General features: G+C 44.7%; 3 protein-coding genes across 4 annotated transcripts; 1 reads left to right on the top strand and 2 right to left on the bottom strand.

Annotated features, from left to right (window-relative positions):
- Positions 1-1,484: 1,484 nt before the first annotated feature.
- abhd11 (abhydrolase domain containing 11) lies at positions 1,485-7,347 on the top strand. The gene is made up of 6 exons (XM_054754462.1): positions 1,485-1,672; positions 2,188-2,323; positions 2,395-2,568; positions 2,637-2,807; positions 2,881-3,062; positions 4,734-7,347. The coding sequence occupies exons 1-6, from the start codon at positions 1,569-1,571 to the stop codon at positions 4,867-4,869; spliced, it is 903 nt and encodes a 300-aa protein (XP_054610437.1). The 5' UTR covers positions 1,485-1,568; the 3' UTR covers positions 4,870-7,347.
- Positions 6,744-10,477, bottom strand: bicdl2l (bicaudal-D-related protein 2-like). The gene is made up of 6 exons (XM_054754454.1): positions 9,877-10,477; positions 9,546-9,665; positions 9,324-9,482; positions 7,959-8,044; positions 7,734-7,854; positions 6,744-7,611 (listed from the first exon to the last, which is right to left on the bottom strand). Exons 1-6 carry the CDS (start codon positions 10,315-10,317, stop codon positions 7,231-7,233), a joined length of 1,308 nt encoding a protein of 435 aa, XP_054610429.1. The 5' UTR covers positions 10,318-10,477; the 3' UTR covers positions 6,744-7,230.
- A 157-nt stretch (positions 10,478-10,634) lies between these two features.
- Positions 10,635-16,868, bottom strand: sumf2 (sulfatase modifying factor 2). Of its 2 annotated transcripts, none has more exons than XM_054754465.1 (9): positions 16,605-16,868; positions 16,117-16,243; positions 15,870-15,984; positions 14,657-14,701; positions 14,437-14,587; positions 14,269-14,324; positions 14,114-14,198; positions 13,908-14,049; positions 10,635-13,819 (listed from the first exon to the last, which is right to left on the bottom strand). In XM_054754465.1, exons 1-9 carry the CDS (start codon positions 16,660-16,662, stop codon positions 13,729-13,731), a joined length of 870 nt encoding a protein of 289 aa, XP_054610440.1. In that variant the 5' UTR covers positions 16,663-16,868; the 3' UTR covers positions 10,635-13,728. The 2 variants fall into 2 exon arrangements, with proteins under 2 accessions (XP_054610440.1, XP_054610439.1); XM_054754464.1 differs by having other exon boundaries at positions 10,653-13,819; positions 16,117-16,246; positions 16,605-16,863.
- Between the last annotated feature and the right edge of the window lie 305 nt (positions 16,869-17,173).

The following is a 17,173-nucleotide window of genomic DNA, read 5'->3' as shown; positions in this document are numbered from 1 at the left end:
CACCTCTCACTTCCTCCTCATGCTGGCCGTCAACTCCTCTTCTCATTCTCTTCTCACTCACCAATACCGTTTCTCAATGGTAAATCAAATAAAAAGTAATCTTATTATTCTTAGTGTGCATTCGGAACATGTGAGGATGAGTAGCAAGCAGAAAACAAGATGATGACCTTGCAGCAAAGTCCAACAGCTGATAGAGAAACCAGCGAGGCACAAAGTTGACACGCTTTTGTTTTTTTTAACCTTGCTGACCCTCAAGTTGTGCAAAACAAAAAGTGTGTTTTTTGTCATTAAAGCTTGTTTTAAAGAATTGAATGGGGTGTCAAATACTACAAATCAACCATTCTTACTATATTGCTTCACTGAATTTATATAAAAACTAACTAGGTAACTGTTGCTATCCAGCTTTTAGCCTTAAAATGGCTACAGAAAGCCTGGCATGACGTATTGTTTATGTTGTTTGTTTCAATGCAATGTACATTTGTACTAAGCACAACAGAATTCTTTTCAAATAAGAAATACCATGAACATGTAACATACAGTATATGACCTGAATTAGTAGTACGTGTTCCACTTGGTCTGTGGTACAGCCACTATCTTTTTACTTTACACACAAATGTCTCTGGTTTCCTGTGGGTTAACGTGCATAATTTGTTTTGTCTGATATTTGATTGCACATATTCAAATGTCAGATTTTATTTTCAGATGTCAGAATTTGCTTAAATCAGTCTAAACCAGTCCACTTTTACTGTGAGCTGTTACAAATTAAGCTAAAAGTGAAACTGTGTTTTGTGTGTGTGTGTGTGTGTGTGTGTGTGTTAGCAACAATGAACAATGAATCAAGTAAGCCATGTACATCAGGGTTGTACCTTGTGCTCACCTGGACCGCTGCATCATGCCGTCGTCATGGTGACAGCCGTGCCCTGTCCCAGCAGATTGGTCTCCATAGCAACGAATGCTTGGGCGTAAAGTGAGGAAAGCACACACATCAACACTTTTAACTGAGGATGAAACTTATCGAGAGAAGATTTCGCAAGTGTTATGGAAGTCCAAAATAATTGTAGTCAGGTGAAATAACAAAATAAGTACTTTGGTCTTGTTTATTTGGTCGAAATGAGCTTCTTAGCGGGCAATGTAAACTACATTATAACACTGGGCTGCCACCTAGAGGTTTTAGACAGTATTGTATCGTCGCCGGCACGCTCGTACACTATTTTTTTAAATAGAAAATATAATTGAAAAGAGGAGAAGCGGCATAGAAAATGGATGGATGGAGTTATAATAACAGGAATTTAGTCTTGCTAAGCGAATAGAAATGAACAAAATCACATTACATAATAAACTGAGCAAGAACGCCCCAGGTCTGCGCGTGACGTCAGCACGCACGCATGCCAATAATGGCTCGTTGTCGCCCCGCCCCCACGTCTGTCAGTCTCTCTCTCTCTCTCTCTCTCTCTCTCTCTCTCTCTCTCTCTCTCGCTCTCGCTCCCCCTCCCTCCCTCCTGTCATCGCTGCAATCTGGAGGTTTACATGCCGTGATCACACCGTCCTCTAGCGGAACTAACGGTACCATGACTGCTCTGTGTCGCCTGGTCCAGAGGACACTTCCGAGCGGCCGGACGTCGTGTCGTGTATTGGCCGGACAGAAAAACGTGCGCGCGGCCAGCTCGTCCAGGTACGACTACTTAGCTAGCTAGCTAGCCGGCTGGCTGCAAAGACATACTCGCCTTCTTACTTTGTGCGCAGACAAGTGGACGTATTTCACGCTTGACAAACACTGTGACATCACGTCAAGGTTGATGTGTTTGACACTTCCAATGAGTGTTTCGACCTTTGACGTAAATGACAATTAGCAAGCTAATGTATACTGCTTACATCTCACGTCGCACTGCAATGACGTCAGCGCTTAGCTTGCTGTGTCATTGCTTACACTTAATAGTCTTATCTTATTAGAAGCATGTTTACTAATAGAAGCATGTTTATTTTTGTTTACTATGGGGCTGGTTTTAGTCTAACTGCAGATGTTAAGTCTCGGCTAGGGCTTGGGTTTTGGAACCCAAAGGTTCTGGTTCAAGGTCTACTAGTTGTTGGAGAGATGCTAACGGATATTGAGCAAGTGTATTGTGAAGGACCCCATGCAGTGTTATCGTGACGAATAGAACATCAGACTAATGTCTTGTGTTGGTCCAGCCCAGTCAACCTGACCTATGACGTCTTTGATGGGAAGGGGGACAGCACGCCGCTGGTCTTCCTGCATGGCTTGTTTGGCAGCAAATCAAACTTCCACTCCATCGCCAAATCGTTGGTTCAGCGTACAGGTCGAAAGGTAACATAGACATGACACTGATGTTTGTCATCGCCTGCTGCAAGTGTCCTCACTGTCCTTTGTCCAGTTAGGTGTTGACTGTTGATGCTCGTAACCATGGCAACAGCCCCCACAGCTCAGCACTGACTTATGAGGCCATGAGCGGTGACTTGAAGCACCTCCTCTCCCAGCTGCGCATCGACAAGTGCGTCCTGATTGGACACAGCATGGGCGGGAAGACGGCGATGACCACCGCCCTGATGCAGGTCAGTCTGGTGCCCCGCTTGACCCTTCCCATCTTCTGTGCTCTCTAACTTTGTGTTTGTGCTGGTAGCCCTCTCTGGTGGAGAGGCTGGTGGTGGTGGACATCAGTCCATCTCAGAGCAACACCAGGACCAACTTCCACTCTTACATCCGCGCCATGCAGGACGTGAAGATCTCCACAGACCTCCCACGCTCCACCGCCAGACGCATGGCGGAAGACCAGCTGCGCCGGACGGTCAAGGTCAGAGCTGGACTGGCTTAGTCGTCAGTAACCACGACCTTAGACCCTAAAAGTACTGTGAACATGTCCGCAGGAGCACTCAGTGCGTCAGTTCCTGCTGACTAACCTGGTGGAGCACAACGGTCACTACACCTGGAGGGTCAACCTGGACGCCATCTCGGCTCATCTTGATGACATCATGAGTTTCCCCAGCTTTGACTCCGCCTACAGCGGACCCACACTGTTTCTGGGCGGAGCCAGTTCTGCTTACATTAGGTATCCTCTTGTGTCAGAAATACTCCGATACCAGGGTCAACAAGGCTCTGGCTATATTAATAATTGATAATCATCACTATATCCATGCTAAGCATCTTTGTAATGGAACAAGTGTCAGCTAAAAGATCAGCAAAACTAATTTTTGTACATTTCAAAACACAAGCACTTCGATGGGCAAATATCAAAACCAAGCCAACACTCCCAAGACGAGCATCTGCCATTAGTAAGTCCATGAAATCATAATATTTCCACAACAAACTTAACTTAGCTCGAAGCAAACATTAACCACTCTCAACAGTATTATTAGTTAAGTATCAGGCCTGTCACGATAATCAATAAATTAATTAACTGCAACCAACTACAAACCCGATCATTTTGCTGGCCTTGATATATTGACACGTGCATGTGTGTTTGTTTTTCTCCTCTCTCTCTACCAAACAGGCTGGATGACAAGAGGAGAGACTAGTTTGTACACTGTTTGCGTTCTGTTTACGCAGAAGTTACGCAATTGGCACACAATTTGTGACCAAAAATAGTGCGCATTGGCGCAAACTTACCACACTCCCGCACGACTTATTTACACCTTGTCAAGTAGTGGTTACATCTATAGCGCATGCATGACCATAGTACACACGACGCACATTGTTCCTGCATGGGTATGCATTATCACCACCACTTCCCGCATCCGTGAAGCAGTCCTGGCATTATGTGGTTTCGCTGCATCCCGTGTGACGCCACACAACAGCAGGCATCACCCCATAGCTTCATTAATTTGCGTTCCTGTCAAGGAATAACAATCACTGTTCATTATTTATTGAAGTGTAATTTTGTCTACAGAGACTTGATACTCCATTTATTGTTTTTATTTAGTGTTTCTTCACAGGGGTTTATTTTTTTTCTTGTACTTGGTTGTGATTGTGCAATTTTTGCTAAAAGAGACTGAAAGTCAATTTTATTTTCATTGGGGGTTTTTGTCTTTTTTTTGTTGGTGTTATTTTATTATGTTGTGTAATTTATTTTATTTAAAAGCCCTCGACATTTAGATTAAAACGTTAAATACTCTTGAGAAATTAAAGTTTATTGCTTTTGATACGCCGCACTTGCATTACAATAGTGAAAAAAATGGTCTCAAAATAATGTTGCCAATAATATTGTTTATCTGCAATAATTTGTACAACAATCATCAACCAGCAAAATGTGTTATTGTGACAAGTTGCCAAAACTGAAAAATGATCGTTAATGATTATGAATCTTCTCTTACCTTTGCTGTTTTCTGTTCATAACTTTGTTCCATATGAATGAAACCGCTTTTCCTTAGTCAGTTGTTTGGGGTTTCACTGCAATGATTCCCACCAGAAACAATAATACTTTCCTCATGATAGTGTGTGACGTCATGTGATGACATCTAACTGTGTCTTCTTCCGGGTGAATTTCTGATAAACCTATTGGCCAATTTGAAATATGGAGGCGGAATCTTGTTTCTATTGGCTGTAAGTTTTTGAATGACATGTCACTCATTCATAACAGGCATTGCATGTAGATGCAGTGGAAAACTTCACTGACTTAGATTTGTTTTCCGTGAGTGAAAAAGAGTATGAAAGGCAGCACAACCAAACACAAGGATCATCTTTACTTTCTCACGTGTCACACATGTTGTCTCTCTGAATGCAGCTCTGACGATTACCCAGAAATCCAGAGGTTGTTCCCAAGCGCAGACATCCAGTACATTCCAGACGCCAGCCACTGGATCCATGCAGACAAACCTCTGGACTTCATCAGCTCCATCATCTCCTTCCTTCAGTCCTAGCCACATCTAATGGATGGAACCTCCAGAACCGCTCGACAAAGGGCACGAACGTGAGGTGAAAACTCACATGGCATAACTTGAACAGTTTGATGAAGTAGACAGCAGCTGCTTCTGTTAGTGACAACATGTTCTGATCCAGTCCTGGTGCCAGTGGACCACCATGCTGACTGATGATCAACTCTAAATGACAAGACAGCTCAAGTCTTGTGCGCGTGTGCGTGGTCAGAACGTAAATTTGTTTGACTTTCCTTAAAGTCTCGTTAGTTGTTGCACAGTTCCGTACCGCCTAGTGCGTATAACTTAGTGCAGGGGTGTCCAAAGAGTGGCCTTTGGGCCATTTTTGGTTACGCAGCATGGTTTTTATTGACCCTCAGCATATGGTACAAATAAAATGAATAAACTATTAATATGATATATTATTAGATATTACACTCATTTGCTTTGTCATCTATAACACAAAGCTAAGATGTTGGTGTTTTGTTTCGGATCTTTTATTTTTCTGTTTGTGACCCTCACTGGAAAAGGTTTTTACACCCCTGACCTAGTGCATACTACCAAGTGCATGCTCCATGCTACAACTAAACTACACTCCCGATTTTCAAGCCCAGTTCAAATATTGCAAGAATTTACATTTTGCACTGTGGGATCTTAAGGAGGTTCTAAGTAGAGCTTCAAAATACAAAAAGAAGAAATGGGAGTGAGACATAAAACATTTTGAGGAAGCAATTTATTGCAAACAAGCATTAAAGTGAAATAGCCGTTTGACGCCCCTGCACAACCTGAAGCTCCACTGTTACATTGAAGGAAAAAGCAGCCCAAATCAAGATGGCGCCCCCTCCACTGCACCGTGTGGAAAACATCTCAGGTAGGACAAGGTCTCCTTGTCATGCCAGTAATGTTGGAAGCCATCAGGACTGCCAAGGTTCCATCAAAGAGATGAGGCCTTTAAAGACATTTTTTCTTCTTAAAACCCTTCTCTCGCGTATTTCGATGGTTATGGACGGCACCCGGCACAAGTAACAACCTTCATTTGGGCTGAGGATCGTCCCGTGTCTTGACGTACAGCCAATCGGCTCCACCGGCTCTGGGCCGGTGACATTTTTTTGGGTCTATCCCTTTACTTTTTTGTTCCATAACCCTCAGGATCCTTGAAGAACTTTCAAATGTCTTAGAGCATCTGACCTCAGCAGCAATGGCAACCTGCAAGAGGCCTTGCTTGCAGTATGCAGCTCAACAATCCGACCGCATTCAAAGAGAGAAAGTTTTATGCCTTTGCCATCAAGAGATCATGACAGTGTGAATACCTGACAGAAAACGACATTAAATCCACATTCACATTCAAAATCCACAAGATTTTGCCTTTTAAAGGCTGTGGTTTTGATGAACTGATGAACAGCCAGTTTCACTTTAATGCTTGTTTGCAATAAATTATTCTATTCTGCTTACTCAAAAAAAAAAAATTGACGCACTCCCATTTCTTGTTTTTGCACTTTGAAGCTCTACTTAGAACCTCCTAGGTTTCTTCCATCAGGAAATCTGCAAATTCAGAGATTTTCACATAAGAAAATGTTAAAACAATTAGAATCATACAGAAAATACACTTATAATACAGTTCAATGGACAGATATTAATATGTATTCTCCATCGTAGCCTCCCTGACCGCATGTCACTGTACATAGGTTAGTTCCAGGAGGCCATACGGCCCCATCTTACTTGTCTTTCTGTGTTTTGACGTGTTTGTAATGTTCATGACAAATATATGCTGCATACAACTCATCCGTCTGTAGTATTTAAATGTGTTTCAGTGGCGATGAAGAGTGGAGTATTAACAAAATGCAGGGTGTTGTCAACTCACGTGCCTCTTTGTCAAGACGTCTTTTTGAACATTGTTGCTTTTATTCACGATTGGCAGCTGGCTTGCCCGTTTTGACATCAACCACAAGGGGGCGTACCCTGCAGGATATGCATGCTTGTTTCCTCATTATTCAAACGTAATATGCATTCTATATTGTGAAAGTTCATTTATAGTCAGTGTGTCAAAGATTGTTGTCTAGCAGGATGAAGGGTCATTGAAAGTCCAGGCTTGTTTATTTACAGTAAGTCATTCAAATTAAAATGAAAGCATGCAGGTTAAAGGTCCAAAGCAAAAGGAGAAATACAAATTTAATGTAAACAATCATTTGTTCCATGGTTAGAATATTGTTCATGTGCTGCTCATCCCTCTAATAAAGTCAATGCGTTGACTTTTGTTCTGACATTGTGCAAGCTTCATGTCGCTGTTCGATTCCTCAGCTCATGCAGCGCTCTCATGCGGATGACCGACGACTCTTGAAGCATCAAGAACCATCAAGAGCACCTCTCTCAGTCCAGCGAGACCACATGGAATCCATCGTTATCTCTATGCTCTGCCATGTGACCCGCAGCGTCCTGCTCTCCTCGCCGTCCGCCATTGCTCCTCTTCCACTTGTCCCTCCAGGAGGGAGGAGCAGCAGAGGGTGACAAAGGAGTCATGGGCGCCGGTGCCTTCGTCACAGGTGATCTGAAGAAGTTTTGGGTTGGACTTTGAGTGGGCGAGGCAGGTGATGGGGGGGAGGCATGTGTGGCCACCACAGGAAAGTTGGTGGGCCGCTGGATGGGCGGTTTGTTCCTCCTCAAGATGCCCACACGTGAGGTCTTCTTCTGGTTCTGCTCCACTTGGTGCTGCAGAAGCAGCTGCTGTTGGAGCATCAGCTGGACATCCTCCTGAAGACAAATAAGGTCAGCCAGGCCTGCCCTTTTAATGATGCCTCCTTAGGCGTGTCTTTAATGGACGCCACCCCATGCATAATGCCTTGACTATTTGGTAGGTGTGTCTCCCGGCTCACCTTCCACGCTTCGAGCTCCAGCGACAGCTCCAGACGCTTCTGAGCAGCCTCCAGCAGCTGGTTGTTCAGCAGCATCATCTCCGTCTTACTCCGCAGAAGCTCTGCCTCCATCGCCTTCTTCCTGTACGCACAACACAAACAGTGATGCACTCACCTAAAAAAAAAAAAAAAAAAAAGACCCCCCCCCCCCCCCCCCCCCAGCTTCAGTCATGTGACCAGCCTCACTTCTCTATGGCCTCGTCTCGATCCCGCAGCGCCTGTTGCAGCAGGGCGCTGTCCTCTGAACCACTTCCTCCTTTCGACCTGACATCCTGGACACAAAGGACTGAGTCACTAAATGTTCTCTGGTATTCACGAGCATCCGACACCATGTGACTTTTTTTTTTTTTTATCTTAAAATAGACAAATGTGTAGAAACAATGGAGCTAAAGCAGTGCTTCTCAAATAGTGGGGCGTGTTCCATCCTCCATGGGAAAGATACTGAACCCCCAGTTGTTCCTGATGCTGTGTCATCAGTAGGTAATGTAAATGTGTCAAAGCGCTCTGAGTGCCTTGGAGGTGGAAGGTGGAAACGCGCTATACAACTGTACAGTACAGATAAATTGAAAGTATTTCAAATTAAATGCGTGAAAATAATTGAGAACCACCGCGTCAAAGCAACTATGTAGAAACACAGTAGTCTCAGTAAGAATGGGAAAGAATTACACCAGGTGGTCATTTGTGGCCCACAAGTTGCTTTTTAGTGGTCTGCGGCACGTTCCGTACTTAAAGTTAACCTGTATTACACCTGTAACACAAAACTCTTGGCATGTAGGTTGTTTTTTTCTTCAATGCTATTTAACATATCCATTGTTTTTGAGCATGTAATTAAGTAAAAATGTCAGTGGCATATCCCTGCATCGTTCTATTTTTCTGTATTCGGCCCTTGGTGAAATATGTTTAGACTGGATGAGTAGCTAAGTCGGAGGAAACGACTACAAGAGACAAGTAGAAGCCACAAAGTGAGAATTTTGAGTATGTATGTACTTAAGTAGTGTGCAGACTACCAAGTGCACATTACTAAGTGCACTTAAATCTTTTTTTTTTTTTCTTTGTCAGTGCCATGGAACTTTTCTGGTCCAGGAGGTAAATTAATCCTCACACTTCTCCAAGGGGGGCCGTAGTTTCGTCAGATCCAAATCTTTCACAAAATCAAATTTTTCATGTTGCTGCCATGAAACCTCATGGTGGAAACAAATAATTGTGGTGAAATCGACACATGAGTGGCATTTTCTGCCAAATTTGGGTGCTGCCAGGAAAGTGTGGGAGGCTTCCTCAATGCCTGTAAGGTGATGCAGAAGCAACCTCTCAAAGTAGTGTTTTGAAAACACTACTTTGAAAACACTGTTTTGTTTTCTGCCATTTTTTGGGTGCTGCCGGGACCCACCACACCTGATGAGGGTGTGGGAGGTGTGGTTCGCCTCCTGGACTAGAAAGTTAACATTAAGGTTTGACCCACAGCACTGTAATTCAATTTAAATACAACATTCTTCTTCACAAATACAACTTGGCCATTGTCCACAATGTAGTAAAGCAAATAAGTGAAATAACCTTCTGTGTTCCTGTCATGGCTAGTTTTCTGGCGACATCCTGTAGTTGAGCAAGTGCAGCGTCCAGGCGGTTTCCTCCATGGGGGGGCTGAGCTGGGCTGGCGTTAGGGTCTGTCATCAGCTGCAGAAGACTCAGGATGGACAGAACCTCCTCTGTCACCTGTTTGATGTTTTAAAGTCATTAAAACAGAAGAATTGGAAATTAGCTCGATAGCTAGCTCACCCTGTCTCGGTCTCGACTCCATCCGGGTCCTTCGCGGCTCTCCTGCAGCTTGTCCACCTGAGCCTTCAGCTTGATACTGCGCCTGCGCGACAGTTCCACCTCGCGACGCACTTCCTTGAGCTGCATTGAACAACAAAAATCAACAAACCTTAAACCATCGATATAATGTACGCTGCTTACGTTTTTAGTTTTATTTTAAGACAACTTTATTAGAAGACAAAGACTCCTCCTATTGGCAAATGCCATGTTTGGCCCCGCCCATTTGGACGTGTTAGCGTCACAATGAGAACTTTTAATGTTATTTAAAAAGTTCAAGCTAAATGAAGCCCACCGTGTCACTGACGTGTCCGAGGGTCCTGCGTCTGCCGAGCGGCCTCCCGCTGTTGATGAGGTCCGGCAGGGTCATGCAGCTCCTTTGGAACGGGGAACCGCCCACCTCGGACGGCGACTCGGAGCGAGCCGGTTCATCAGAGGTCTGCTCGCATGGTTCGCCCTCCTTGGCCTCCTCGGACTGAGCGGAACCGACTGTCGCATCCTCTCGCACCTCACTCAGGCTTAACATGGTCATCAGTCTCGGCTCGATGCTGATCCTCTCCTCCTCGCCGTCGTCCTCAGGTTCGGACATGGAGGTCGAGCGGCGCAGCGCCAGCAACGAGCCGCGTTTAGACGCCTTGGACTGGACTCTGCTGAGGGACGAGTAGAGCTGCTCCGTGGGGCTCAGCGGAGGTCTGAGGCGCTCGTTGAGGAGCGAGAAGGGCTGCGAGTAGTCCATGGTGGAGGTCCAAACGTCCACTGAGCAGCCCGAGCCTGCCGTGACTCTCAAGAACAAGAAGTAGAAGAATGTTTCCAAACTGGCTTTTCCTGAAGACGCTCAGCGACGTCACTTCACTCGTTTGTTCCACATGACGCACATGGGCATACCTCAGTGGCAGTGGAACAAAGCACGCGTTTTTTTTCCTCCCACTAAACCACCTGATCACGTGACGTCAGAAAACCTTTTTGTTGGAGGCTTGTAGCAGTAAAAAAAAAAAAGTTAGCGTTGCAGACTTGAATGAAAAGTGTCCATTTACTTTCCATGAAGTAAAAGTGTAAACAGGAAGTACACAAACAGACTGGAGGTAAAACAAGAATTCATGTCAGTATAAATCAGCAGCAAAAAACATCTCAAAAGTCACAAAAGTATTGGGCCACCATGAGATGTTGTCAATGCTATGACGACCACAGTGCAGTGTGCAGACCACCAAGGCTGAAATCTTAAAAGTGTAATGCAACGAGTTTCCTCTAGGATTTTCTGAAGCTGTGGTGGTGGGCTGCCGCTGCTGCGTCTGCAATTTTTTTAAAATGATGACAAATAATTTTTATGACTTATTTAACCATTTTCAACAACCAGCAGAACATGAACGGAGAACACTGCAAAACCTTTAATTTAATGGCAATGTTGCTGAGAGCTGGTCTATTCAGGGGTTCTGGAGAGGAGGATCCGCCGGATAGTTGAACCTCGGATTGAGGAGGAGCAGTGTGGTTTTCATCCTGGTCGTGGAACTGTAGACCAGCTCTGCACTATCAGCAGGGTCCTTGAGGGTGCATGGGAGTTTGGAGAACTTGGAGAAGGCATTCGACTGGGTTCCTCGAGGAATTCTGTGGGGGGTACTCCGGGAGTATGAGGTATCTCATCAGCTAATTCAGGCTGTTCGTTTCCTGTATGACTGGTGTCAGAGTTTGGTTCGCATTGCCGGCAATAAGTCAGACACGTTTCCAGTGAGGGTTGGACTCCGCCAGGGCTGCCCTTTGCCACTGATTCTGTTCATTACTTTTATGGACAGAATTTCTAGGTGCAGCCAGGGCGTTGAGGGGTTCCGGTTTGGTGGCTGCAGGATTGGGTCTCTGCTTTTTGCAGGTGATGTGGTCCTGCTGGCTTCATCGAGTCGTGAACTTCAACTTTCACTGGATTGGTTTGCAACCAAGTGTGAAGCGGCCGGGATGAGAATCAGCACCTCCAAGTCCGAGTCCATGGTTCTCGTCCGGAAAAGTGGAGGAGTGCCATCTCTGGGTCTGGGATGAGATCCTGCCCCAAGTGGAGGAGTTTAAGTACCTCGGGGTCTTGTTCACAAGTGAGGGAAGGATGCCAGATCGACAAGCGAATTGGTGCGGCGTCTGCAGTGATGCGGACCCTACATCGATCCGCTGTGCTGAAGAAGGAGCTGAGCCAAAAGGCAAAGCTCTCAATTTACCGGTCGATCTACGTTCCGACCTTCACCTATGGTCATGAGCTTTGGGTAGTGACCGAAAGGACAAGATCGCAGGTGCAAGCGACCGAAATTAGTTTTCTCCGTAGGGTGGCTGGGCTCTCCCTTAGAGATAAGGTGAGAAGCACTGTCATCCAGGAGAGACTCGGAGTAGAGCCGCTGTTCCTTCACATTGAGAGGAGCCAGATGAGGTGGCTTGGGCATCTGGTCAGGATGCCTCCCGGACGCCTCCCTGGGGAGGTGTCCAGGGCAAGTCCGACCGGTAGAAGGCCTCCCCGAAGCCATGTTTCCCAACTGGCCTGGGAACGCCTCAGGACTCACTGGGAGGAGCTGGACGAAGTGGCCGGGGAGAGGAAAATCTGGGCCTCCCTGCTTAGGCTTGCTGCCCCCACGATCCGATCTCGGATAAGCAGTGGAAGATGGATGGATGGCTGCTGAGAGCACTTAGAGTCTAAAATGTTGAGCCGCCTTTTGTTACCTGACCCATTTAGTCCAAGAGTACTATGTGACTTTAACGTTTTGTACTATTTGACACAAGCCTAAATTTAATTTGATGCCTGTTTTAGATGAATACATGGGAATATATGGGAAATGAATTGTTGAATATTTTTTTTAGTTCAAAATAAAAAAGAATTGGAATATTTTTGTTATAGAAATGTGTCCTGTATAAACAGTATAAATTGAGTTCAGGGTTATGATAGCACAGGTGTATCCAACTTGCAGCACTACTACAGTAAAACTACTTTGACAAAAAGAAAGCAGAGCTGAGCTATGTGTTTTATGTGACTGACAACATTGAAAATGCACTTAATTTACAAAGCACAGTGTGTTCATTTGTCATTAAATACAGGCGTCATGTCTGAATAGAACACTTATAAAAATACTAAGAGGTGAAGCAAATATTCTTTGAACTACTCAACATCAGCTGGTGGGCTTTTGCTGGCTTACGAGCTACCTGTTGGAGACCCCTGTGATAGCATCACTGTCTAAAGCAACTCAGACACACTTGTAGTGGTTTGAATACAAGCCATAAGTATTATAATGATAGCAAGATTGTTAAGTGAGACTTTTAAAAGTAAGTTAGCATGAACATGATAGCCACTAGTTCGCCCGTCACATCACAAAATCGAGCCAGCCAGCTGCCAACGAGAGGCGAACAGTATAAACAAAGATGCCACAATGTCGAATGAGATCGAAACGTCAGCGATCACACACGCTGGCTTTGCCTGTGATGAGCTGTCGTCAATTCTCACGATAATAAGGCACAAAGTGAACATCAACACAAGACACATACTTTGATCTGGTCAGACATGCGCATGTGCCAACAAGGGAGACTGGCGATTCCGGTGCATGTTTATCAAAATAAAGCGCAGTGAAACATCCATCCATCTATTTTCTATGCCGCTCGCAATGAAACATTTTTATGATATTTTAAATTGCTTTCAAACTACAGTAATTGTGGTCAATATGTGCATAAATAAGCTATATATCATTCTACATAGCATATACAGTATATCCACTCATACAATATACTGCATTACTTAACATAGTTTTCAAGTTTTAAAAAAATCATTTTTAAGGTGTGGCTGCTTTTATTTTGTAGTGGCCGGCCGCCACAATCAATTACATGTAGCGGAAACCCTTTGACTGTTCAACATTACTTCCTGGTTTATGCAGGACACGGAAGCTAGTGGTGGCCCAATACTTTCGCAGGCAGCTGTGTGTGTGTGAAAGACGTGCTTCTTGGTTCAAGTCATGTGACAGCAGAGCTGAGTCATCAAGTTTCCTTGAAGCCATTATCATTCTCATCGTCATGCCCATTGTCATCCTCATCCTCACTGTCATAGCCATTATAATCCTTTCTTGTCGTCATCATCCTCATCCTTGTCATCCTCAATATCCTTCTCATTATCAACCTCAGTGTTGTCATCATCGTACTACAGTTCTCTGTGCTGCTTCCTTTTCCCACCACTGGAGGCGCACCTGAAGCCCAGGTTATCGGAGGCGGAGTCGGGGGTGTTGCCCATCCTGCAAGGGGGGGAGACACGCCCAAAGACGTTAGAGGCGGCTGTCCCAGGTTAGAAGAGTTTGCTCCCACCCTCCTTCCCTCCCTGACCTGGTGGTGACTGTCGCCCTGTGATTGGCCGAGCCGTCCGCCGTGTCAATCCAGGAGCCGCCGCGCAGCGCAAACATGGGCCGCGCCCCCGGGAAGGCGCTAGATGTCCACTCCCACGTGTTCCCGATCATGTCCAAGAGACCTGCAGGAAGCATGACAGCGTCAGCGTCATCATCATCATCATTATCATCTTCAGTCAACATTACCAAAGTTGTTCTGAGGCGGGAACGCAGTGACGGGCGACACGCCGTGGTAGCCGTCCTCTGCCGTGTCCCCGTCTGGGAAGGACCCCTGTGACATTGAGGGGCTCGATGAAGCTTCATCTCATTACCGATGCACGCCATGACATCATCATCATCACCTGCCACAGGTTGCTTCTGTTGGTCTGGTACTTGTTCCCCCACGGAAAAGTCCGCCCTGGAAGAAAAGACAGGAAGACATCGTCAAAGTTTGGATAGCAAGTGGACAGGGGAGCTTGGGACCAGAAGGTCACAGGCTGAAGACTAAATAGGACGTTGCTGGATGTTACCTTGCAGCCCCCCGCGTGCCGCCCACTCCCACTCTTCCTCGCTGGGCAGCCTCTTGCCTTTCCAGCTACAGAAGGCCTGCGCATCATTCCAGCTCACCTGAACCACCGGAAAGTCCAGGCGCTCCCCAATGCCAGAACCAGGACCTGAGGGCTGCATGGGGGTGGGGGTGACAGCCAGTGAGGGCGTACATTAAATAAATAAATAAATACAAAAGCTCACCTGTCGCCAAAAGACTCGCTCAACAGGAAGCCACCATGGAGCTGACTGCAAACAGGGTTTGAGACAAATACATGACATTTCAGAAAAGCTTTAAGATGGCCACAGTTTGACCCTGGAACAGATTATTCCAGTGACAAGCTTTTGTTTAACCTTCATCGTGTATCTTTGGGGCAGCACTGCACCGTTAGCGCACTCAAGAACCAAGTGCAGTCATCCCTCGCCACATCACAACTCCAATTCCGCGGTGTCACGCTAACACGGTTTTCCAAACATCCATCCTTTTCCTATGCCGCTTAACCTAGTTAGGGTCGCGGGGGTATGCTGGAGCCTATCCCAGCTGACTTCGGGCGTGAGGCGGGGTACACCCTGGACTGGTCGCTAGTCAATCGCAGGGGGCGTACTGTATACAGACAAACAACCATTCACTCTCACATTCATACACTTTAGAGTCGCCAATAAACCTAACATGCATGGAATGTGGGAGGAAGCCGGAGTACCTGGAGAGAACCCACACACAGGGAGAACATGCAAACTCCACACAGAGAAGCCCAGGCGGAGATTTGAACCCCGGTCTTCCCAATCTCCTGACTGTGTGCGGCATATTAATGAATAAATTATGCTGTTTCATGGTTGAATACGGCCTATTAAGCAAATTGTACATATTTTTCCCTTATATTAAGCATTTTCAAGCATTAAAATGGCTAAATTAACTAAATACCAATATACAGCATGTGATAGGTAGTAATCTACACTGGTCACTAGGTGTCAGTAATGTTACTTTTAATGTTCAGCCTCCACATGTCTGGAACACGTTTATTGCAACACAGACAAGCACAAGTTTTATATATGTCATAAATGGCTTATTTACTCTGATCTTATAGGGTAGGACGTGTGTAAAGGTGCCTATGGGTGTTATATGAGGTCAAGAGGGCTGTAATAATGTTAAAAAACACATTTCAAAAGGTTGTAAAGAGGTTTTTAACTACAAAAATATTCCATTAATAAATAAGGAATCCTACTTCACAGAAATTCACTGACCGCGGTTGGGTGTGGAACCAATGAATCGCGATAAACAAGGGATTACTGTACATCAGTGTATACCGTACACTTATTTAAGTGTACTGACAGAAATATTTCATTTGTGACACAGCTCTTAAGGTGTTTCATTGTAATCTAAATTCATTAAATAAAAAAGAAATCAAATATTAGTTACCTCAATCCTCTGTATTACTTTGCTCTTCAGGGCCTCAGAAACAAAATCCTGGAAGACAAAACTCCATCCAAACTTCTCAGCTTCCGTTTTGTACTTCTGTTCCCTCACAAAGGCTCTGTTAAAAAGCGCGTGTTCATAAAACAGAACGGAATAGATGTTTATTGTCATTGCAACGTGTGACAATTACAATAAAATTAAACTCAGTGACTGCAATATCATAAAGACGATGTTGTGCTTCATTTCTTACCTGAAGGCAGAGTTGGTGACAGGATGTTTGTCCAAGAAAAAAGACTCAAGTTGGACGGACTCTTCCTCATTGGCGGTCTTCACCACCATCTTCCCTGCAGGGATGAGCACCATGTCGGCGTCTTCTTCTGCTGTAACAACAAGCATGAACATAGAACAGGCTGACCATATTTTGATTAATGAAAACCAGGACACTCGGCCTGGCAATGAGATACTCAAATGATACTGGAAGTTCACTCAAATATGCTTTATCATTTCAGTAAATGTCAAAAAGTATGACTCCTCTGTATGGATAGAAACACTATCTATAAATTCCAGGCTTCTCTGAGCTTATTCAACATTTTATATTATTAAAATATCTCTTTGATACGTTTCAATTGTGCAAAAACCTAAATCTCTGGAATGAAATGACGACATTAATGTCTCGGCCTGTACGAAAACAATAGCTCTCTTTTCAAGTAGGGTAAGTAAGACAACTCAAGTTCTTACCTGTCGCGGTCAAGAACAGCAAACACACAAGCGAAACACAAAAGTGTGAACGAAACATCTTGACAGGCCTTTTTTGCCTCCACGTTTAAATGTCAGCACAGCGTTAAAATCATTAAAATGTTAACGTTTAGCATTTAAAAAGAAAAACTGCGCTGCTTTCATTTGGCTCCTTTGAATACAACAAATTGTGCCCGATGAAAAACACGACGCACAGACCAGTTCCGCTTCAACTAAATAATTTGGTTCCTACATGAACGATAAGCATTTAAATGTGAATAGTCCACGTTTGACTAAAATAGTTGATCTTATATGTTTGCAACATAATTTATCATGCTCTCTGTGACAGTTTGGCTTTAACTGTTGGAATTTCCGTTTTTTCTGCTTGCTTTTTTGTTAGTTCCTCGTTTCGTTCCAAGATGACCTTACTTCCGGTGATGGGCGGGGCAACGAGACAAAACTCCACACACCTCGAATAGTTGCGCTTGAAGCGCCTGAAAAACTTTCAGAAGCAATAAAAATAAACATGTTTCAATGTGAATAGTTTTCAAAATAACATACATTTGGAAAAT

Source organism: Dunckerocampus dactyliophorus, chromosome 16 (genome assembly GCF_027744805.1).
Source record: "Dunckerocampus dactyliophorus isolate RoL2022-P2 chromosome 16, RoL_Ddac_1.1, whole genome shotgun sequence".
Classification (NCBI taxonomy): domain Eukaryota; kingdom Metazoa; phylum Chordata; class Actinopteri; order Syngnathiformes; family Syngnathidae; genus Dunckerocampus; species Dunckerocampus dactyliophorus.
This window is presented reverse-complemented; position numbering and strand designations above follow the sequence as displayed.